Consider the following 24,121-nt stretch of genomic DNA (forward strand, 5'->3'; position numbering starts at 1 on the left):
AAGTGCAGTAGAATACAATTTTTTGCCAGATAATTACTTCCTAATGATTTTCAAACAATATTTTTATGCCATTGCTATCATTGAATTATTATACTGAAAAAAATCTCAACAGTAAATGTAGTGGAAACAATAAATATCATAGAATGACAACCATGCACAATAGAGACAATAATTTTACCCAGGGAAACCCAACTGAGGGAGAAAATCCGATAATCTTTTCTCAAGGAGAAATTGTTTCAACAAAGTTTACAAATCAAAATTTGTCTATAAATCCGTGCCAATAAGCCAAGTCAAAATACCAGGAAAACTATCAAAAATTTGGTAGCTCAGGGATGAATGTCTAAAAATAGAAAGTCTCAAGTATAACTTTCCAAAAATAGTAAATCACTTTGCATCTATTGGTAATCAAGTTGATGGAAAATCCCTTCTGATCATCAACCAATCCTAATAGTTCAATTTCGACTTAATCATCAATATTATCATTAATATTATTATTATTATTCTTATGATACTATTATATTATTATTAAAAAGAAATTCAAGTCACTCAATCATGGCTCTCAATAATGTTTTCTTACAGTCTCATTATTGGCATGGCATATTCCTCTTATACTCTCATTAATGCTCTCACTCTCTTACACTCAATAAAAGCTCGTCATAAAATATTCCTCTTACACTCTCTTATGCTCTCATTAAAGCATGTCATGAAAGATTCCTCTTACGCACTCTTTAATGCATATGTTACACTCTCCTTAATGGCATAAGTTACAAAGGCATGTGTACCTTCTTAATGGCATGAGTTACATTTCCTAAATTTCATATGTTACTCTCCCTCTTGGCATGTGAGTTACTCCTTTATGCCTGGATTTGTTGCTCCTCCTATATATATGTGCCTCATTCTTTCTCCCCTCACTACTTGTGCATTGTGAAAGAAGAATTCGAGCTTGAGAGAGAGTTGGAGAGAGTTAAAGAAGATTGTGAGAGAGAGACTTGGAGAGTAAGAGTAGAACTTGGTGAGCCAAGGTTGATTTAGTGTGTGCATCTGCTTCTGCTACCAGTGATCTTCATGCTACAACTTGTTCAAATTTGGGTGAACTTACTCATTTTCTTGAGCTCTCATTAGATTCTGTATCTCTGCTGAACAATTGATTTCTAGTAGAAGAATAATCTGGTTGGGTTTTTCCCTGGTCATTGGACCGAAATTCTCTGTCTCATTTTGTTCTTGGCTGTCTTCTATTGTGCATTTGATGTATGCTCTATATACAATTGCTTATTTAATATTGCAGCATAAAGAAGTTTTGTAATAAGTGATTGTTACAACATAGAACATCAGAATTTCAATATGGTATCAGAGCTTTGGTGAATTCAAGCTCAGGAAGACAAGTGTTGTTCCAACCCATTTTCTGCTAAAATATCTCTTGTTGTCCAACTCTATTTGCAACCCATTTTTTGCTAAAATATCTCTTGTTGTCCACTCTATTTATCAATGTTCCACCAAGTTTTCGGGACCGGGAAACGTGGGAGCTGGGATATGCACGAGGGGGACATATATAAGCAACCCCCAAAATTAAGAGAATTTTGGGGAAACGGGGGGATGTCAGAGTTATAAAAATTATAAAATTTTTAAAAACTTAATATATAAAAGTTAAAATTAAAATCGCAACAATATGTCAATAACTAGGTTAGTAAATAGTAAATCTTAATAATTATGAAATGTACATCTAAAATGATCATTATTTCGTATTACACTATTATGAATCAAAATTATCATTTGACATTTCTGCAATCATCAATGTAAAATTGTAAATCTAAAAGTAAATTACTAAATTGAATCCATAATTTGACATTATGCAATGTTCCATCTAAATTCATCATTTGGCAATGGGCATTAATATTATGTGAGGTACTTCTAAATTAAATTAATCGTTTGACAATTGAAATTACACAATGCACATGGAAAGTAAATTCATCATATGACAATGACATTATGTTGAAGTCTAAAGTGGCCATAGAATACTAAACTAAAAGTAAACATAGAAAGCAGTGAAATACTAGTAAAGCTCTCAAAAAATACTAAATAATAAATCGCAACTCCAATCCGGTGGCTTCGAGTCACAAAATGAAGCTCCAATCTGGCAACTCCAAGTCACAAAATGAAAATTGCAGCTCCAAATGTTGCAGGCCCCCTGGTCAATGGTAAATCTGAATCACAGCGAATTGCAGATGGAAAATGTCGAGCGGCGGTAGCAAGAAAATATCGGGCGACAAGGTAAAATGTCGAGCGACAATAGAAGGAAAATGTCAGGCGACAAGGTAAAATCGTAGGGTTAATGAGAAATGTGAATGATTATGTTTCAAAGTTTTAATTTATCCTTTAGTTTTTATTTTCATTTTTTTAATTATATTAAAATTTCTAATTTTTTTATGTTTTTAATTGTTATTAGCAAAAAAATTTGGGGGGACGCTTTTCGTCACCAGAAAACTCCCCCGGGAGTTTCCCCAAAAAAGGGGACATGGAGAAACGTTTCCCCAGGAGTTTCCCTATCCCGGGAGCGTCGGGGAGTGAGGAAGCGTGTCCCCTACCCCGGTGGGCGCTATCCCCGTGGAACATTGCTATTTACAACCCATTTTCAATTGAAATAGCAAGTGGTGTCCACTCTATTTGCAACCCATTTTCTATTGAAATATAGTATTGTCCACTTTATTTGTAGCTGAAATTTTACTGCTGAAATTTTACTATTGAAATTTACTTCTAAATTTCACTGCTCACATTTTATTGCTGAATTTTACTACTAAAATTTTGTTGCTGAAATTTTACTACTAAAATTTACTGCTAAATTTCATTGCTGACATTTTATAGCTGAATTTTACTACTAAAATTTTGTTGCTGAAATTTTACTGCTACCGTTCTTCTAGGATTTCGAGCAACCAAACAAATGATAGTAATTTTGCAGGTAGTAATTAATGTATTTCATGTGTTTAATAATTGTAGTTTTGGTATTTGTTGATGCATGCAAAAGTAAAGAGTAGTTTTACTTTTGTTTATGCATGTGCTAGAATGTTTTGTCTTGAAAAAAAGTATAATGCATAGAAGGTTATGAAAGAATAACTGATATAAATTGAATGCTGAAGATAGGGGGATTTTGACTCTCTCACATTATATGAGAAAGGTCATAATCTTATGGGTTTTGGTAATTTTGATATTAGAGTTTACTAACAATAGTGGTTGTAGGTAAGAATCATGACTTTTGCAAAAGATGGAATGATAGTTTTTTAAATTAGCCTCTTTTGCAGTAATCAAAGATGGATTATAACTAATATCATCGCAGACAATGAAGTCAATATGTATAATTGTTATTACATGCTTTCACTCTGCGATCAAGATTTGAAGATCTTTATAAAATCAATGAAAAACCTATCTATGCATTGATTCATGATAAGTAATCATCAATATAAATTGTGACACCAAAATTTCACTCATCTTCACTATAAAGCATTACCTCATGTGAGAAAGATGGTTTCTGAAATGCCTGAGATTAGAGTGGATCATGATGGAGTTTGCCAAGTGGTGTTCAAGAAGATGCATTTCTTCTGCCAATGACATATGATTGATGGACAATGGTAACTTATAGAGGCCGGATCAAGAGGGAGCTAACAACTTCCTTCAATCCCCATTAAAAAATAAGTATTTTCAAGTCTTATGTTGTTTCTTTGTGTCACTGCTCTTGTTTAGATTTATCTTTATAGATCATTGGTTATTCTTCTTGCATGAGTATTTGAATGATTCTTTCACTAACTTCTTGATGAGGATGTGATCAAGAAAAACAGATCCTGAAGATCATCAGGGTGCAAAATAGTTCAGGAAGAGTAAACTTTAAGAGGAAGTTGGTGCCAGGATAATGAAGGAGCCACTCACACATCTAGAAAAGAAAGAGACCTGCCTCATCACTAGGTATACTTTCGTTATGTTTATTTACTTCTACTATTGCTCTTGCTCTTGTTCTGGGATCAACAGGTACATTTGATGAATGTGAGAACCAAGTCCTTTGTATCGAGATCAAGGAAGATGTCGAGCCATCCCATGACTTGAGTAGACATGAAGTGGACAAGAGCTCAAGACTTCTGCAAGGAAGTTGGAATAAGGAAAGAAACCACAATATTGTATAACCCAGAACAAAATGGTGTGGCTAAGAGAGAATAGAACTATCATAGAAGCAGTCAAAGCTATGTTGCATGATAAAAAACTACCAAAGTTTCTATGGGGAGAAGCTGCTAATATAATTGTATATGTTCAAAATAGATCTCCTCACCGTGCCCTAAACAAGCAGACTGTGGAAGAAGTCTTCTCTGGTGAAAAAATCGAGGTTGGGTACTTGAGGATCTTTGGTTGCCTTGTCTGCTTCCATATGCCAAAAGAAAAGAGGAACAAGATGGAAGCTTCAGGGAATAAAGGTACGTTTATTGGTTATTGTGAAAATTCTAAAGCTTACAGAATATATATACCTAGACAAAGAAATCGAGTTTAGCAGGGATGTAACATTTGATGAAGATGCAACTCTTGGAAAGACAAGAGACACTTCCTCTTGCTAATGTGATAGTTAAGATGATGCATTTGAGATACAAGAAAATCCAGAGTTTAAAAATGATCCTGTTGATGAACCCATGGAGCCTGTGGTTTCTTTGGATCCTTTTCCATGTGATCCTCTTGCTAAAAGGAGACCTTCATGGCTTCGTGACACCCTTCAAGATGCTGATATACATGCTGCTCCCAGTGGAACCTTTAGAGAAAGTAAGAAACGATGCCGGTTCCAAGGATATGTTGTAGCCATGAGCAACGTTATTCAAGCTGAACCATGCACTTTTGAAGAACCTGTGAAGGCTCAAGTGTGGATAGATGCAATGGTTAAAGATTATGAATCCATCATTCATAATGATATATGAGAAGTGGTTCCAAAACCACAAGGTAAATCTATTGTGTCTTTTAAATGGCTTTATAAAATTAAAAATGGTGTTGATGGCAGTGTCGAAAAATATGGAGTTAGATTTGTGGCTAGAGGGTTCTCTCAGAAAGAGGGAATAGACTATGATGAAATCTTTGCACCTATTGTCCGTTATACAACCATCCGATCTATCGTGGCTCTAGATGCTAGCCAAGGATGGTCCCTTCACCAAATGGATGTGAACACTACTTTTCTGCATGGCTTCCTCAAGGAAGAAGTATTTGTGGAGCAACCACAAGGCTTTGAAGGACATGACCGGAAAACGCATGTGTGTAGACTGAAGAAAACCCTCTATGGTTTGATGAAGCTTGGTTTTACTAGAAGTAATGTTGATCCAAATCTTTACTTCAAGGCAACCCAAGGTATGCCTCTGATTTTGATATTATATGTTGATGATTTATTTCTAACCGGTTGTGAACCTCTTATCCTCTAGTGTAAGAGGGAGTTAGCTTCTGAATTTGAAATGAAAGATTTTCATTTGATGCACTACTTTCTGGGTCTTGAAGTTGGCAGAAACCTTGTAAGGGTTTCCTTTCTCAAGGAAAATACGTTGTCAAGCTGCTAGAAAGATTTGGTATGATAGAATGTAAATCCATGAATACTCCAATGGAGATGAACTTCAAGAAAATGTGTGGTGAAGCCGCAGGTCCTGATTTTGGGAAATCCTTCTGAGTATCGACAACTGATTGGGGCATTGATTTTCTTAGTGAACACTAGACTAGACATATGTTTTGCGGTCAATACTCCGAGCAAATATATGATTAAACCATCTCACGCACACTGGATTGTTGCAAAACATGCATTGAGATACCTGCATGGGACCATCAATCTTGGATTGAAATATATTGCCGGAGATGTAAGACTACATGGGTACTTTGATGATGATTAAGCTGGTAACTTTGCTGATAGAAAAAGCACATCTGGATGCTGCTTTAGCTTGGGATCTGCCATGATATCTTAGATGAGCATAAAACAAAAATTTGGAGCCCTTAGCACGGCTGAAGCCGATTACATTACTGCTAGCATGCATAGCTGTGGGGCAGTATGGCTGAGGAAGCTCTTTGGAGAGCTGTTTGAGCATGTGCTAGATACGACAGTAATATACTGTGACAATAAGAGTGGGATTCAACTTGCAGAAAATCCTGTTGGAAAATGGAACTATGTTCGGTCTTCAATAATGTACTTGAGTCATATGTAATGTACTTGCTAAAAGAATAAAGAAAATTATTATCATTATTATTATTGTGACTTATTAAAGCATGGGTTTCATGCATGGGTCACCATGTTTTAGGTCAAAGATCCCATTGAGGACTTCTAGGATTTATTCTGAGTCTATAGAATTATTGTACATTTAAAGAGACCCTTCTTGGGCTTTTGAATCATGTAAAAGGGTTTAGTATTGAGTCAAATATGAAGTATGGAACCTCCACACCATGTCGGCCTAAGGGAAGATCAAGTTGGCCTAAGACCCTATTCGACCCCACAAGAAGCCTACAAAAGGAAGGACATCGAATTCATTTGGAGCATCACTTCTCATCAAGTTCGAATTCTCTTTACTGGGCAGAAGTGCGAAGTTCTCTTGTTGCTGGGAAAGTCTGTTGCCAGGAAGCTGAAGTGAATGCGAGTTTGGGTGAGTCTAAGGAGAGAAGGAAAATCGAAATTTTGGTGGTGGTCTATCTCTGTTTCGTGCTTTGGATTTGGAGATTGAAGTCTTCCAAGTTGGATGACTGCCTGAAGCTGTTAGTTACTAAAAGTTGCTGCATAGTCGAAGTTGCTGGGAAGAGGTCAAACTTCTGGAGGCTGACTTGGTGTGGAGGGAAGGTCTGGTCTTGGTCTAGGGTGAAGAGTCTCAAAGAATACTATTGAAAGAAAGAATTACTTTCACTGGGTTTTCCCCTTGAGGGGCGTTTTGCCTTGGCATGTGCCTACAACTTGTGTCCATTGTTTTATGTGTTGTTGCTTTTGGTAATTGCTTGATGAACTAAAGAAAGAAGATATAAAGAATCGTAATAATAAGAAACATCACAAGTAATTATCAAGATCAAGAAAATCTTTACTGCCTTTCTGATTTTCCAACATGGTATCAGAGCTTTGGTGAAGAAAGAAGAAAAAGGCAGATCCATTCATAGGCACTATCTCAGGGGAAGAGTCTATTATATTCAAGGAAGATGTCTAACTCAATGAAGGGTGAGAACAAACTTGAAGAAGAATCCAACTTCAGATCCTCGAAGAAGAGGGTTGACCTTAACCTCAAGAAGAACAAGTTACAGGATTTAGTAAGAGGAAATGTAAAGAAACCTACAGAAGATGCCAATGATGCCGACAAAGCGAAATTCAAGGATTTAGAATTGGTGGCTATGACTCTAATGGTAGAAGGGATAAAAGACAATCTTGTCCCATTCATAGCTAACATCGATCATGCTCAGGAGATGTATGAAGCCTTGTCGAAGCTGTTCACTATTAAGAACATTGGTCAAGTAGCAAGTTTGAAGAATGAGCTGAGGAATATGAAAATGACTAAAGAAGATACTGTGGCAACCTTCTTTGTGAAGATAGCTAGACTCAGGGATGATCTTTTGGCCATCGATGAGATTGTTCCAGACAAAGAATTGGTGATCACTGCTATATTAGGATTGCCACCCTCTTGGGGTGCATTTGCTTCAGGTCTCAACAGTTGGAAGGTAGCTCCCACCTTTGAAGAATTATGGACCGCATGTAGTCAAGAAGAATTAAGGATCTCAATGGTTGCCAATCCTAAAGGAGTATCAAATGCTTATGTTTCTCATCATAAAGGAAAGAGATCGAAGGGACCAAGGAAGAAAGTTGACATGTCTAAGATAGAGTGCTATCAATGTCATAAGAAAGGTCACTACAAGAGTGACTGTCCCGAGAATCCAAGGAATAAGAAGAGAGGAAGAGATCAAGCCAACTTTGCTGAAGAAGGAGACTCAAAGAAAGTCAAGCCTGAAGAATCCGACATTAGGGACTTACACTATTAAGTCATTTTCTTCACATATCTTGTTTTATATGTTTTAGAATTTATAGGTTTTTAACATATTTTTGGAAAATACATTTTTGTATTGTTTTAAGTTTGTAGTTGTCCCTCAAGCTTTGGAGGGAGCCCTCAACAACTTCCAAAGATAAGTATTTCATGTCTTTTCAGTTTTGGGTTCATATATTCATTTAGTTTTGATTATATTAAATACTAATCACCTTTCTCCCTCCGTTGTCTTTACTAGGGAAAACATCTGAAAGGAGGATCTCTCAAGACAAGGTTAGTTAAGAAACAAAGGTGTGTTTTGAATACATTGATTGAAAGGGTTATTCATTTGATGATCTATTACTAACTCTATTATGACTAGCTGTATTTAATCTTAGTGATTCTTTTTTGGGAGATTCATCTCTTGATAAATCTACCCACCCCACTCATATTCTTGATTGATTGTAAGAACCCTAGACAGGTTCTCGAAAACCCTAACCGAAGGGTATGCTAATGTGAATGTCTAAAATCCTAAGTTGATTAGAGATATCGTGAAATGCTCTATTGATGATGTCATGATTGGGAGTTTGGTATGATCGGGAAATCCTAACTTGTTAGGGTTGAGTGATAAGGTCTAAAATCCCAGAGCCTTTGAAGTTTTGGTAACATAGGGTTTGCTATGTTTCTACATTGGAACCCTAGCTCATTAGGGTTTGGTGGAATGTGTGAGCAAGACCCTTATATTGTCTTAAAAATGTTTCCTTTGGTATGTGTATGTTTGTCTGATCAAACCTTAAGTGTAATCAAGATGATTGTGTGTCTAAGTCTTATTTGATATTAAGTTGGGGTTTGATTAACACATGATATGATATAGTTGCATAAAATCTAAGGCATGTCCTTTTAAAAGGTCCTAGGTTGGTCTAGGTCAAATGAATTTATGTTATTGGACATATGATATGCTTATGTATGGTTATGATTTCCTAGATATGTGCTGACCTAGTCATTGATAGTCATGAGTCCTAGGATTTAATGGAAGTCCTTGTCTGAGATTCTAGGATGATGATATCTGGAAATCTTGGGTGTTGTAGTTGAACCCTAGTGAAGTTAAATTGTCTAGTATGTGAAATTTGTTAAATGACTGTTGAAATTGAAAATCTAGGGCATTGCAGTTAAATCCTAGTAGCGACATTGTGTAGTGTGAAATGTAACAATCTGAGATCTATAATGATTGTTGAGATTATGGAATTCTAGGGTTTTGGAGTTAAACCTTAGTCAAAATAAAATCTCTGAAATATGATAATTTGAGATTTGTATAAGTTTGTTGAATTTGTGAAAAATGGAATTCTAGGGTCAAACCTTAGTCGAAGTAGAAATCTTTGATGAACATTGATTATGTGATAATTCAAGATTGTTAAAAATTTGAATCTTTGGTTGAAGATTTATAATTGATCGGAAATCTAGGGTTTGCAACTAACCCTAGTGATTGTTGGTCATTGATTGAAAATTTAGGAGTTGGAACTAACCCTAGTGGAAGCTGGTTAGGTTAATGACTAAGCTGTGATTGATTTTGATTGAATCTTTTATATGAAATCTAGGATTTGTATGAATCCCGAATGAAAAGTCTAACATATGTATTTTGAAAGGTTGTTAGATGTTTTGTAGATATATGTTTGTGTGAATTGTTTCTAGGGTTTGCTATATGTTTGAAGGAAGGTATATCATACCTTTGGAACAAAACATTGAAACCCTAGATGGAATAAAAGTTATTATGAAGGAGTCTAGGGTGTATGACTAAGTCCCTAGCAAGATGTTGAAGAGTATGTGTCTCTTGTTTGCAATTGAGTTTGGGTATCTGTTATGAATAAATTTGAAATGCTTCCGTGATTCTGATATGGCTAACATCATGCTTCTGTAGATTTAGTTTTACTTGCTATTGAAATTATGCAGGTACAATCTTGAACTTGGTGAAGATGCTCGTTGATAAGATAAGCATGATGAGGTTGATGATAACTCTGATGAAATGGTTGGAAGCCACGAAAAATTCGATGTCGAAAAGAAGAATCTGATCTCTCGAAGGAAGTATGAATAGAAGAGATCTCCCTAAGATTAAGAGGGAGTCCGGATGAAGAAATGCTTCCTGATTGAGAGGGAGGGCATAGCTTGGTATTAATTGAAGAATGAATTTCGGAGGATATGTTGCTACATGAGAAGTAGGAAAAGAAAAGTATATGATTGAGGAATCTTCTATTAGAGATTCGATTGATATTCTTACTATGAAAAAGTTGAGAAGCGACATCTAGTTGTCTGGAAGACCCTGAAGGTTTGTATTTTATTATGTACATTTTATTGATTGGGGTTGTGTTTGTACAGGTAAATCTCTCGAAGGATTTGAAATCATGCTGGTTACCAATCAATTTGATTGGGAGAGATTGGACATTCTTGATCTGTTGGATCTAGGGATGTTGAGGCTTTGCAAGTGAAGCATTGTCTGGGCAGACATTTCGCTGGCACTTAGTGCTGATGTTTGGGTCTCGAAGTTGGAAGGTGGTGTTGATGATTGAGCTCTGTTTTGGATACACACTTGGATTTTTGGGTTGATGGTTAGCAAGTAAGCTCGAGGGTACCTAAAGGGGCTGAAAGCTTGAGTCCATCTTAGTCCCACCTGGATAGATTGCCTTGGTCAAGAATCTAGTCCTTGGCATTGCAGTGCCTAAACTATTGAGTGAGTGTTTGGATAGATTGCCCTAGTCAGGAATTTAGTCCATGGTATTGTAGTGCCTAAAGTTCTTCATGGTTCATATAGTTTAAGATCTTCCATTATACATTATGAATACCTCCCTAGTTAAGAGGGAGTGTTGGAAAATGTAACTATGTTCGGTCTTCAATAATGTACTTGAGTCATTATGTAATGTACTTGTCAAAAGAATAAAGAAAAGAATTATTATTATTATTATTGTGACTTATTAAAGCATGGGTTTCATGCTTGGGTCACCATGTTTTAGGTCAAAGTCCCCATTGAGGACTTCTAGGATTTATTCTGAGTCTATAGAATTATTGTACATTTAAAGAGACCCTTCTTGGGCTTTTGAATCATGTAAAAAGGTTTAGTATTGAGTCAAATATGAATTATGGAACCTCCACACCATGTCGGCCTAAGGGAAGATCAAGACGGCCTAAGACCTTATTCAACCCCACAAGAAGCCTATAAAAGGAAGGACGTTGAATTTATTTGGAGCATCACTTCTCATCAAGTTCGAATTCTCTTTGTTGGGCAAAAGTGCGAAGTTCTCTTGTTGCTGGGCAGAAGTGTGAAGTTCTCTTATTGCTGGGAAAGTCTGTTGCCAGGAAGCTGAAGTGAATGCGAGTTTGGGTGAGTCTAAGGAGACAAGGAAAATCAAAAGTTTGGTGGTGGTCTATCTCTGTTTTGTGCTCTGGATTAGGAGATCGAAGTCTTCCAAGTTGGACTGCTGCCTAAAGCTGTTAGTTACTGCAAGTTGTTGCATAGTCGAAGTTGCTGGGAAGAGTTCAAACTTCTGGAGGTTGGCTTGGTGTGGAGGGAAGGTTTGGTCTTGGTGTAGGGTGAAGAGTCTCAATGAATACTATTGAAAGGAAGAATTACTTTGATTGGGTTTTCCCTCGAGGGGGGTTTTGCCCTGGCATGTGCCTACATCTTGTGTCCATTATTTTATGTGCTGCTGCTTTTGGTACTTGCTTGATGAACTAAAGAAAGAAGATATAAAAAATCATAATAATAAGAAACATCACAAGTAATTATCAAGATCAAGAAAATCTTTACTACCTTTCTGATTTTCCAACAAATCCTGCGTTCCATGACAAGTCCAAGCACATTGAGATCAAATATCACTATATCTGGGATATGGTGCAGAGAGGAGCAGTGAGGCTCCATCATATTGTCACTGATGATCAAATAGCTGACATACTTACCAATCCTTTGCCGAAAGGGAAGTTCTTGGTTTTCAGAGAGCAACTTGGACTGACAGATGTGACCCTTCCTAGAGAGGGTGGTCATGGATGATGAGCCTTGGTTGTGCAAGATCCTTGTCATGTGTTGATAAGTGGATCCCCCCAAGCAGAGATGAGACTTGGTTGTGCGAGATCCTTGTCATGTGTTGACAAGGGGATACCCCCAAGCAAAGATGAGACTTGGTTGTGTGAAATCCTTGTCAAGTGGGTTATCCCCTTAAGCAAAGATGTGACTTGGTTGTGTGAGATCCTTGTCAAGTGGGTTATCCCCCCAAACAAAGATGTGACTTGGATGTGCGAGATCCTTGACAAGTGGGTTATACCCCAAGCATAGATGTGACTTGGTTGTGTGAGATCCTTGACAAGTGGGTTATCCCCCTAAGCAGAGATGAGACGTGGTTGTGTGAGATCCTTGTCAAGTGGGTTAATCCCCCAAGCGGAGATGAGACTTGGTTGTGTGAGATCCTTCTCATATCTTTGCAAGTGGTGACCCCCCCAAGTGAATATAGGATGATAGATTAATCTCCCCTACTGTCCGTGGATATAGGGTGGTAGCCAGAGCTCTTCTATGATGATTCTTCTTCATTAGAGTGATATATCATTGTTCTAGATGATACAGAGCAAAGATGAACATAGATGAGTAGAGAAAACCAAGATCTTTTGTTGCAGAAAGAAATTCCCCCCCAGCTGAGAGGGAGTGTTGAAAAATTGGTAGCTCAAGGATGAATTTCTAAAAACAGAAAATCTAAAAATATAATTTCTAAAAATAGAATGTCTAAAATTAGAAAGTCTCAAGATAGTAAATCAACTTGCATCAATTGGTAATCAAGTATTGTTGATGGAAAATCCCTTTTGATCATCAATCAATTTTAATAGTTCAATTTTGACTTAATCATCAATATTATCATTAATATTATTATTATTATTATTTTTATGATACTATTATATTATTATTAAAAAGAAATTCAAGTCACTCAATCATGCCTCTCAATAATGTTCTCTTACACTCATTATTGGCATGGCATATTTCTCTTACAACCATTAATGCTCTGACACTGTCTTACACTCATTAAAGCACATCATACAAGCTTTTCTTACACTCTCTTACACTCAATAGAAGCACGTCATAAAAGATTCCTCTTATGCACTCTTTAATGCATATGTTACACTCTCTCTTAAAAGCATAAGTTACAAAGACATGCGTACCTCGTTAATGGCATGCGTTACACTCCTCAAGGCATGCGAGATTCCTCCATTGAAGGCATGCGTTGCGTCTCTCCATAATGGCTAAAGTTACTCTTCTGGCATGCGAGTTTCTCCTCTATGGCATGCGAGTTACTCCTCCTCTATGGCATGGATTCGTTCCTCCTTTTATATATATGTGCCTCATTCTTTCTCCTCTCACTACTTGTGCATTGTGAAAGTAGAATTCGAACTTGAGAAAGAGCGGAAAAGAGTTGAAGAAGATTGTGAGAGAAAGACCTGGAGAGTAAGAGCAGAACTTGGTGAGCCAAGGTTGATTTGGTGCTTCAGTGTTTCCATGTTGATTCAGTTGAAGGGAAGGTTGATTTAGTGTTTGCATTTGCTGCTGCTACCAGTGATCTTCATGCTATAGCTTGTTCAGATTTTGGTGAACTTACTCATTCTCTTGATCTCTCGTTGTACTCTATATCTTCGCTGAACAATTGATTTCTAATAGAAGAATATGGTTGGGTTTTCCTCTTGTGGGTTTTACTCAAGGTCATTGGACATGAATTCTCTGTCTCGTTGTATTCTTGGTTGTCTTCTATTGTGCATTTGATTTATTTTCTACTACAATTGCTTATCTAATATTGAAGCATAAAAAAGTTTTGTAACAAGTGATTGTTACAACATAGAACATCAGAATTTCAACACTCTACCTTAGAGAAGAGTTATTTAAAAACATGCATACCTTTGCTTCCATACAACCATCTAGCCATACTTCCTTTTAATGAGCTTGCTTCCAATCTTATTGAAAATAAGCTTTCCTTTAAGAGGAGAAAGACTTTAATTCTGCCTTTCAAATTGTCATTCAACCATTTGCATGCCTTCATCCTTCAAGACTACTGTTTCCATACTAGATGGAATACATACCAGTCATGTCATAATGCTTTTTCCAATAACCTTCCTAAATGATGGTTCTTATTGGAGGATCTTGATGATCCTTCTTTCTAAGATGACTACCTCTAACATTATGTTAGAAAATGCTTGGATGAACTATAATGTGCAATATGGTCAATCTTTCCATTCTTGTAAGATAGATGATTCCTTCCAAAGCAATTGATCATGTAGATTCTAATTCTACTATCATATGCTTCTTTCTATGATGCCATGCTTTACAAAAAATAAAGACTCTTCTAGAGAATGCAATGGTGTATGCTACTCTACTTTCTATTTTCTAATAAAAGAAAGACAAATTGCAAATGGACCTGTTAGAGATGGAGCTTCCTTCAACAGTAAAGATCCTTGGGATCTTCTCCCTTTGGCTTCTTCTCAAGTTCTCCTTTTTCTTTAGCTATGTGGGCTTCACTCCTTCCTTCGTTTTCTTGTTTTTCCTATTTGGACAATCCCTCTTGAAATGTCCATACTCATTGCATCCAAAGCATTGTATCTTGGACATATCTTGTTTTCCTTTGGACTTTCCAAACCTCCCTTCTTCTTCTTGGACTTTAGAACAAAAGATTGAGATTTTTCATTTGATTTGGTGTCATCTTTTCCTTTATCCTTGTTTCTTCCAAGATACATTGAGCCCATAGTTCATCAAAAGGAGTAGTATCTTTTCTTGAGTAGACACTAGTTGCAAAACTGCTCCAATCAAGTGGCAAAACATTTAATACACAAGTAGTCATTTCTGAATTGGAAACGACTTCCCCAAGCCCTTGCAACTAGTCCCTTATTTGTGAGATCTTCATAAGATAAGTGGCCATATCTTCATCCTTTGATTTCCTTATTCTATATAGTTGATTCCTCAAGGAAATCTTAGCTTGATGTACTTATAGAGTACAACTTCAACAACTTATCATAGATTGCTTTAGATGACTTCAAATCAAAAACAAAGGGAATGAGATGATCTTTTATAGATTCAATAAGAGCCCTCTGTGCCCTCACTTCTCCCTTCTTGTATCTTGCTAATTCTTGGGTCTTCTCCTTGTCTGGTTGAGTTTCTTCACCAAGAACATATTCCATGACCTCATTTTCTGTGAATACCAAATGAATCCTCTTCTTCCATGCTAGGAAGTTTGCTAACCCAACAAGCTTGTTGCTTTCCTTGCAAAATGTAGCCATTTGATCTGTATATTGAGACATGGAGCACAAAATGGTACTTGTCAAATGAGTGTCCTTCTTGATGATGTCTCCAACTATCTTGATGCTTTCAAGATCTTCAAAGAGACTTCAAAGATGCTCTAGAATGATGACTTCTAGGATGCCTTAAAAAATAGTGTCTTCAAGCAAGTTCAGGGAGTGGATGATGATCCCAGGATTCTTTGATGCTTCCTTTCCTTCAAGATGATGGAGTGCACAAGAGAGCCTTCAACAAGAGCTTATCCTTCCTTCATTTAATGAGAGCTTGATTCTTCTTAAGATGATGAGGCCTTTAATGAAAGATGAGGCCTTTAATGAAAGCTTGATGTAGTAACCTTCCTTCAAGGTCAATAGGTCTTCTTTTTTCTTTGTGTCCTTTTGCAAATGATTCCCCTTGACAAGCAATCCCTTCTTATGTCAACAAGATGATCTTGAAGCCGCCTTCTCTTTTTTCACCTTAGCTATGGTACCATGTTGGAGAATCTAGTAGGGAATCTAGTTAAACCAATTATCCTTATCCTTAATAATTTCTTGTGAACTTTAGTTATCTTCTTATTGTTCTTTATTAGACTCTTTCATCAAACAATTATCAAGAGCAGAAACAATAAAGAAAATAGACACAAGATGTAGGTTCTAAGCCAGGGCAAAACCCCTCCAAGGGGAAAACCCAGAAATAATCTCTTCTCTTATAGAATCAGATCAAATGAAAATTCCAAGACCCAAACACTTTGACCAAGACCCCCTTCAAGCACCAAGTCAACCCTCTTTCAAAGCCCTCCCAAGAAGTCAAAGTCAACTCTATTTAACAAGAGTCAACACTTATTCAAACTTGCTCCAAATCTCAGATTTTGGCCCCCAATTTTAGAACTTTGGACTTGCAGTGACTTAAGAGACTTCTGCTTGCAACTCTTGGTCCCTTGCAACAGAACAAAAACCCTAATCCTTACACGTGTGAGCAAAAAAGTTAAGATTTCAACGTCTTTCATTCGCTAGGGTTTTTCTTCTTGTCTTCTAGTGTCCTTGCTCTTGTTTTCCTTCTTGTTCTTTTGCAAATCGAACTTGTGTGAATGTGTCTTCAAATGAGTCAAATCTCCTCTTATATATATGCTTTTTATGAGGTCAAATAGCCCTTTCTAGTCGACTTCTCACCGATAGGGCCGACTTGTGCTTGGAGGCTTATTTTGACTTTTTAGACTCAAAATAAATTCTTTTACATGATACAACTTGCCCAAATGGGTCTTATATACATGACATTGATTCTCTTGACTCATGCCAATTATTCTTATGACATGACAAACCCTAGAAGCATGAAGAACATGCTTAACCTAGATGACCAATCAAAAGAAGCATGAAACCCATGCTTAAAAATAATAATTTTCCTTTCTTCTTTTGTTTGTTACATAAGATATACATAATGACATGAGTACAATGACAATTATGAAGACTGAAACTAGTTACATTTTCGAACACTTCCCCTTCAGGTGGCTGAAATACTTCTTGTTCCCTGTCATATGGAAGGATGCTCCTGAATCAATATACCACACAATGTTGTCTTCTGAGCTTGCCATGCAAGCTATCAATGAGACATCTTTCTCGAATTGAACAGAAAAGGCATCTACCTTAGCTGATGTAGCCACATGATCCTTACTAGACTCCTCCTTCTGATTAGGACACATAGTGGCATAGTGCCCAAACTCATGGCAATGGAAGCACTTGATCTTGCTCAGATCCTTCTTCTTCTTCTCGCCCTTCTGACTGGACTCAACCTCTCCTTGGCCCTTCTTTCCCTTGGCTCTGCTACCTTTGCTTTCCATGGCTTTGCTGGAGCTTCTCTACTAGCTCTTGTTCCTCTCCGGATTTCTTCTTGAATGCAGTCACTCCATAACCTTTTCCAACTGGGAATATTCTCTTTGCCACTTACTGCATCCTGGAAACTATACCAAGATTTATGGAGTCCCAGAAGCACAAGACTCACAAGGTCACTGTCTGCTACAGTCACACCCACTCCACCTAGCTCATCCCGAACTTGAGTGAACTTCGAAAGACGTGATGATGGGCTCTCCTCTGCTCACATGGATACTTCTTAGCTTCTCCTTGAGAGCAAAGCTTCCTGGCATCATTGGAACCTTGATACAAATCTAAGATAGCTTTAAACATCTCATATGTTGTCTTCTTCCATGGAGATGAGGAATAATATGATCTCTGATCCCCTCAAGAATGATCCTCCTCGGCTTGGTGTCATTCTTGTTATGCTGGATCAACTGTTGGGGATCTTGAGGTGGAGCTATTTAGCTCTTCACAAATTCTAACACCCCATTATCTACCAACACAACTGTAATCTGCTGCCTCCATTAGCAGAAGTTAGAGGCTCCCTCTAAAGAGTGATTTGCCCTTAGTCATTGGAACGCCATACTGCTATCCAAAGAATTGCTTTTCAAAACTCTAGTGCAAGCTTTCTTGACTGATCTGTGCTCTTCACTAACTGATAAACTTGGTGCTGATTTTTATGCTGATCTCGACTCTTATACCATAAATTTCCATGAAACTCTCCAACTAAAATGCATAACTGAAAACTGAAACCTAGTTTACTTTCACCAAGATACATAGTCTCTTAACAATTCATAAGCAGCGGAATAAAAACACAAAGATAAAAACACATGCACAAATTGACACACTTTTCTTAGGAAACCCAACAAGGAAAACCTGCTTGCTTGATGTGTCTATTGTATTGATTGTTCTTGACCACTTGCGATTTATTACAAAGCAATCTATCTCTTTGAAAAAGGGTTCTGCTTCTCTCTCAAATCTCAGCTGATACAATAGATCTTGCCTGGCCTTGATCTTGCTTGATCCCTACTTGATCCCTGCCCTCTAGCACACAATTGTTCCTCTGCTGCCTCCTTGACTCGCTCTGCAAAATCTGCTCTCTTCAGCTTGGTCTTTATGTACTAGAGGCTCCTTAATCCTTGTGCACTAGGTCCCTATTTCCTAGCGCACATGAGCCCCTATTCTCTAGCGCAAGTCAGCTCCTATTCTCTAGGGAAAATCACTATATCCTTGCGCACTTCCTGCCTCCTATTTCTTAGGATCCAACTCTTCTCTGTGCACAACCTGCTCCTAAATTGTAGTGCACTTGTTCCTCCTATTTGTTATGAGACAATTCTTGTTTTCTCCGCAATCAAGGCTCTCTCACAAACTCGTGAGCTATGCCTTGTCACACAAACCTTTGTGCACAAAACAATGAACTTTCCCGTGCCTTCGTTCTCCTCTTTATAGACCCAATTCGAACATGTAAGGAGACCTAGTTCAAATTTAGAACTCGAGTTCTTGATTGACGAGTTAATTGAGAGTGTTACTATCTCTCTCTCCAATCAATACTGGAGCTCCTAACTCGTCCTCCCTTCAATCAACACTGAAGGCTAACTCGCTCTAACTGAACTGCTAACTGCCATCTCGTTCTGTAGTCAAACTGATGAAGACTCCTATATAATTGAAGCTTCAACTCTACGCATGCTGACTTGATGATTATTCCAGTAAATTAGAAATAACTCATCCTAACTGAAGTCTAACTCATGAGGACAATTCGAGGTCTTCACTGGGTAAGGCACAAGCCAGAAGACCTTGCTCGCTACTTTTTCAACAAAAAACAACCTGTCCTCTTCTCTCTTTACAGTAGCTAGGACCGATCTGACATGGATCCACTAAATAATCTTTTCTTTTTTAAGAACCTTGTAATAACAATTTATTTTTGCGAAGCTGAGTGGATAGTCCAACAGTCCTATACAGTTGGAAGATGAAACAAACCATTGTCATGGTTGGCCTTTCAAGGCAGCTCTGTGGAGAAGAAGGAACGGAAGAAAAGAGACAACTGGAGAGGAAATGGAGAAGCAGAAAATGGAGGACTTGGAAGAAGAAACATATTCAAAGATTGAATGCTATCTCTGAGCCAATATCATCTGCAATGTTGTTAGTGAGTAAAAATTGCATTAAATATCTGCTTGAGAATGCAACTTACATATTTAACCATTTCCTGAGCCTAATAAAATCTCCACTGAACTCTGGTAAATGATTAATTGCTGGTTAATTGCTTTGTTTTGGTAAATGGTTGTGTGCTTTTATGTTCTTTTAACAAACTGAAATGCACACTCATAACGTTTGTCATGTCCTGTGTTTTAATCATTTTTTGGGTACTGTATGAATTAACCACAAAAATTACTCCGGAACTGCATTGAATCTATGCTTTGCTATTAAATTATTAAATTGATGGGTTTGCTGGGTGATTTCCTTAGTTAAATAATTGTGGATGTGTTAGCTCTGCTATATACATTGATCCTCAGAAGCTGAAGGCAAGCTAGATCCTCGGTTGTGCTCAGGGAAAGACCTATAATGGCTGTTCTCCTCTCCTATTCTATTCCCCTTGCCCTCCTATGATCTCTATTTCTCCTGCTTCTTGGTTTAAAAAACCCATAGTAGAGGGCCCTCGCTCTTAAGCCCGAACCCTCATATCATCGTAACCACGTGACCCCGCCCCTCCATAACCCTTTGTCGCCTTTTATTTTGAGTCGTCGATCGCACCCACCGCGAGATCCAACGGTATCCGTTTCCCCCGCCGCTCATAACCTGCTCGCCTGTCTCCCGCCGTCCGATCACCTCTGCCACGATCAGACGGTAGTCGCTCCTCCCGATCGCGCGAGCTGCCCACTCATTAACCAGCGGGGAAAGCGGTTTGCCGCCGGTCCCATCTGCCACGTGTCACGCGTTCAATGGTATCGCGCGCCCGTTGTACGTTTACCGCCACCTCCGAAAAGCGGTGCGGGGAATACCGCTTACCGCCCTTGTCCTCTCTCCCGCGCATTATCTCCCATGCATCTTTCACGCCCGATCACCGTCGGATCTGTTCGCCCGCGATCCGATAGCCCACGTTGGTTTGACCCGCTTCTGCCCGATTCTTCCCGCCGATAGATCTCCGCCGTCCGTTCGAGATCCAACGGCCTGCGATCGTCCTTCGCCTCACCTTCCCGATAGCCCCTGTCGCGCTGTCTCCGCCGTTGATCTGTGCAATCCGACGGTCCGCCTCGTTCCTCCGTTCACTCTGTCCCTCCGCCATTCTGTCCACGCCCATAGCCTGTCCTGTGCATCCAAAGGACGAAGGTGGCCAGCTACCTGTACCTGACACAGTCACTCTTCAACCACCGCATTCAAGGGACAGTATGGCCGAAGAAGGAAAGGACAGCCTCGAGCAGTTACAAGCATTTATCAGTCATGGAATGTCTTTTATACCACACTCCAGTTACCTGAAAGGACAACAAAGTACTAGAGAATGTCAAATTCATTCATTGAAGCAGCAGATCGTAGCAGAGACTCCATCAGAGAGTTAAGGTGGTTGGTGGTCCGTTATGACCCCTCCACGCATAGCACAGCAACATTTTTTTTTTTGTAAACAAACTCTATATATACCCAGAAAACAGATGTAATCAGGGTTGATGGTTGTAGTTTTGATGTAAGGTTCAACTTCTGGAGACTGTAACTACTGTGATACTTGCAGCGTCTGGTCTTCATTTTCAGCGAATACAAGCTTTTTTTCTTGTTAATTGCTCACTTTCCATTTCTACTCTGTTCTAGGCTGTGCCTGTTATGCATTTTTCATGTGCTCTTGATGTTTAGCATTAGAGGGGCTGTCATCCCACCTCTGCGTTAGAATCTAGTATGTATCATTGAATGTGCTATGCAGGTTTCTGTTTACTTAGTGCCAGAGAGCTGTCATTCTGTCTGTGCATTAGGAAATAGATTTGCAGACTTTTTTACTGGTTGCAGTCGACCATCACATGGTCTTGTGCATCTGCTGGTGTGGTCAGTATTCTCCATGTTCACTTAATACTCAAACTGTGAGTAATTGGTGGTCTAAAGCCTTGTAGTCTGGGGGTGTTCACCCATGTCTGGAGTTAAGCATAGTAGAAGTGGTTCTCTGGCTTGAATATGCATCATTCCTTCCATTCATCCACCCATTTCCAACATTTTTGTTGAGTTTTGTAATGTTCCCGAGCATCTCTGAGATACAACCTAGGAGAGTTTCTTGGGGTGATAATAGGATGGACCATTGGTCTTAGTGTAGCTGCATATACCACACTTTCTGGTGCCTTTACTAATTGCTGGAACTGTTGGCTTGCTTGGGAATGTTGTATATGCTCTGTACAGGGTGTGATAACTCTCCTACAGCCACTGTTTGGCTATATTCTAACATATACTCTAACCCACACTGCAGTTTCAGCCACTCTCTGTTCTGTTCAAGACAACAACAACAAACACACATTATTTACATCTATAGCCATTCCTTTTGGTGGCTCAATATATTCTCAAATATGCTTAAGTAATTGTTTGTTGGGGTAGAGGATTGAGTGCTTGAGTATTATGCAGGCGCATTTCAAGAGTAGAATTCACTCTCAAATGGCAATTTGAATTTAGAGAGCTGTTGTTGATTGACATGTTTCCAACAGAGTATATGCATATCGCAATACATGCTCATGTTGTGTGCTTTATTGACAGATACAGCTATATGTGAATGGGCTTGAGTGCTGCGTAGGCATGTTGATATGCAAAGTACCATTTAATTTTGGCATTGCTTGTTAATGGATGCAGCTTGGTAACAGAGTTCAGTGTTGTGTATCTCTTTTAAATAAAGAAGGTTTAAATTCAGCTGGCTACATAGAATTTCTAACCAAGCACTGCAACCTGTTAACAAACAGTACTTGAATAGGCATGATGCCATGATGTCAGCCTATTTATAATTGCAGATAAGATAAATATATTAATGTCCGGCAAATCACCACTGAAGTAGGTCATTGTGACTGTTTGAGATCTCATTTTTTATTCTACAAGGTATCCCTGTTGGTGAAATTTACAGGTCATAGGCCTACCATTTACGGATCAAGGACAAATTCTTCTTCCTCATTTCTGTGGGCATCTCCATAGCAGAGTCCCTTTTCATTGGAGCTTTGATCTGCCACATTCTTGAGTTGACTCTTTAATGGTTGCCAGGACCATCTTTCCCTGTCTTCCATGTCTAATAACTTCAGCTGTTGTCTCTCTGACTTCTGTGGATTGACCTTTTCATTATGCAATCTCACAGTTTTTGTGGAAGTATGTTTTCTTTGATTTTCTGTTCTTTCATTCTGCTTCTTTCTCAAAAAGTGCTGTAAAAATTTATGCAGTTTCTGACCTTATAATGTGCTTGTTTCTGAAGATCTATAGCCATGACAAGGTGGGTTTCTAGTAATATCAATCTTGAGCGTCTCTGAGGACCTCATTAAATCACAATATTCTCCAAGACAATATTTCATTGGATGTGACATGGAAGATTTGTTTTAGTTGAATGCTGATGTATTTGGTATTAGGTTTACATTATTTTTGTGGAAAATACTAGAGAAATGATGCAAACAGATAATGAGGATTAGGGAAGGTTGCTTCTGATGCAATTTCCACGTTTTGTTGTTTAATCGTAGCAATGTATGATAAAGTTGGCTGGAGCAAAATTTGTGAAAATTGTACCAGATCAAAATTTTCTTTCGGTGTATGCTTCTATTTGTTCAACCACTCCAACGTTTTAATAGTTTTACTGTGTTTCTGGCTTCCTTGTAGTAATAATTTGTAAAAAACTTTTTCAAGGTCATGTTAAGGTGATAACCCTAGTATAGTTTACTCTTTAAAATTCTGATCTATTCACAAATTTGTGTAATATTGGTGCTCAGTTTCCATGCTACTTAACTTGGATTCTATGCAGGTCAGCACAAATCCTAATGCTGAGGGTGGATGTAGCTGTGGGAGTTCTTTTACAGCCAAATAGGCACCCTATCTCCAAGGGCTCGAGAAAGATCAAATTCTTTTCTGGGTTCCATCCTGATATCTTCTTTTTCTGCACCTTCCCTTAAATGAGCCCAGTTATCTTCGTATATTTTTCTTAGAAAATACTTGTATGAAATTATTGTGCCAAATACATTATACTTCACTATTAGGAGAGGCAAATATTTATCTTGGTATTAGAGACAAACTATTTTTAGCATAATTCAACGTGGAAGAGAGCTTGCCGGATGGCATTCACCTTGATATTGTTTTGGATAATTCTAATGAGGCTTGGAGTAGGGTGTTTGTATCCTGTTATTCCGGTCCCCATTTGGGCTTTCAAAGAGTTGTTCTTGTTCCCTTGAGGTGGACAGGTTATTGTATAACCTGTCAAAATCTGTCTTTTCAGAAATTTTCCTCTATACAAAGTTTGAAGAAACTGCCTCCGACAACAATACTAATTATGCTTGCATGGCACAAAACTTGTCTGTTCAAAATGGAGCTCATGCACAAGGACCTGATATAGAGGAAACACCAAAAAATATTATATACATGTATTTGCTTCTTTACATTCTCTTAGTTAGGTCTATAGAGTTAGATTCGTGCAAATGCGTGGCTAACTTTTTACATGATTTTGTAGAAACGGATTCAATATTGAATGTTCTTTGCTTTGACAAATGCCTGCAGTTTCATCCGTCAAAAGTTTTAGCAATGATTTTGATATTTTTTTCTTTGATGTACGTTTGTGGTTTCATTGCTCAAGGCTCTTAACTACTTCTCGTGTTGCTTCTACAATGGGAGTTTGACATAGTGATGATAAAGCACAATCAGATTGAATTTTATGCGCATAACAAGAAGTTTCCAAATCTCAACTTCCCTACGTAATGTTTTCTCAACAAAGTCAATTTCTTATTCTAACGGTGAACTTATTGATCAGATTGTTAATTTCTAATAACTTCCAGTAAATACTAAATAATTAAACTCTGGATTTTTCCCTC

The 24,121-nt window shown here is 38.1% G+C and overlaps 1 protein-coding gene across 1 annotated transcript in view; it reads left to right on the top strand.

Moving 5' to 3' along the window:
* The window catches only part of LOC149158257 (Iron-sulfur cluster biosynthesis family protein), a 90,472-nt gene extending 66,780 nt beyond the window's left edge, over positions 1-23,692 (top strand). Inside the window, exon 4 of the mRNA XM_089436164.1 lies at positions 23,065-23,692. Within this exon, the coding sequence (XP_089292290.1) occupies positions 23,065-23,127 (63 nt within the window). The 3' untranslated portion in view covers positions 23,128-23,692. The remainder of the gene's footprint in view (positions 1-23,064) is intronic.
* The last annotated feature ends 429 nt before the right edge of the window (positions 23,693-24,121 follow it).

The sequence above is a fragment of the Pinus tabuliformis genome, chromosome 5_2 (genome assembly GCF_031772625.1).
Source record: "Pinus tabuliformis cultivar Carrire ecotype Pingquan chromosome 5_2, CPIR1, whole genome shotgun sequence".
Lineage (NCBI taxonomy): Eukaryota > Viridiplantae > Streptophyta > Pinopsida > Pinales > Pinaceae > Pinus > Pinus tabuliformis.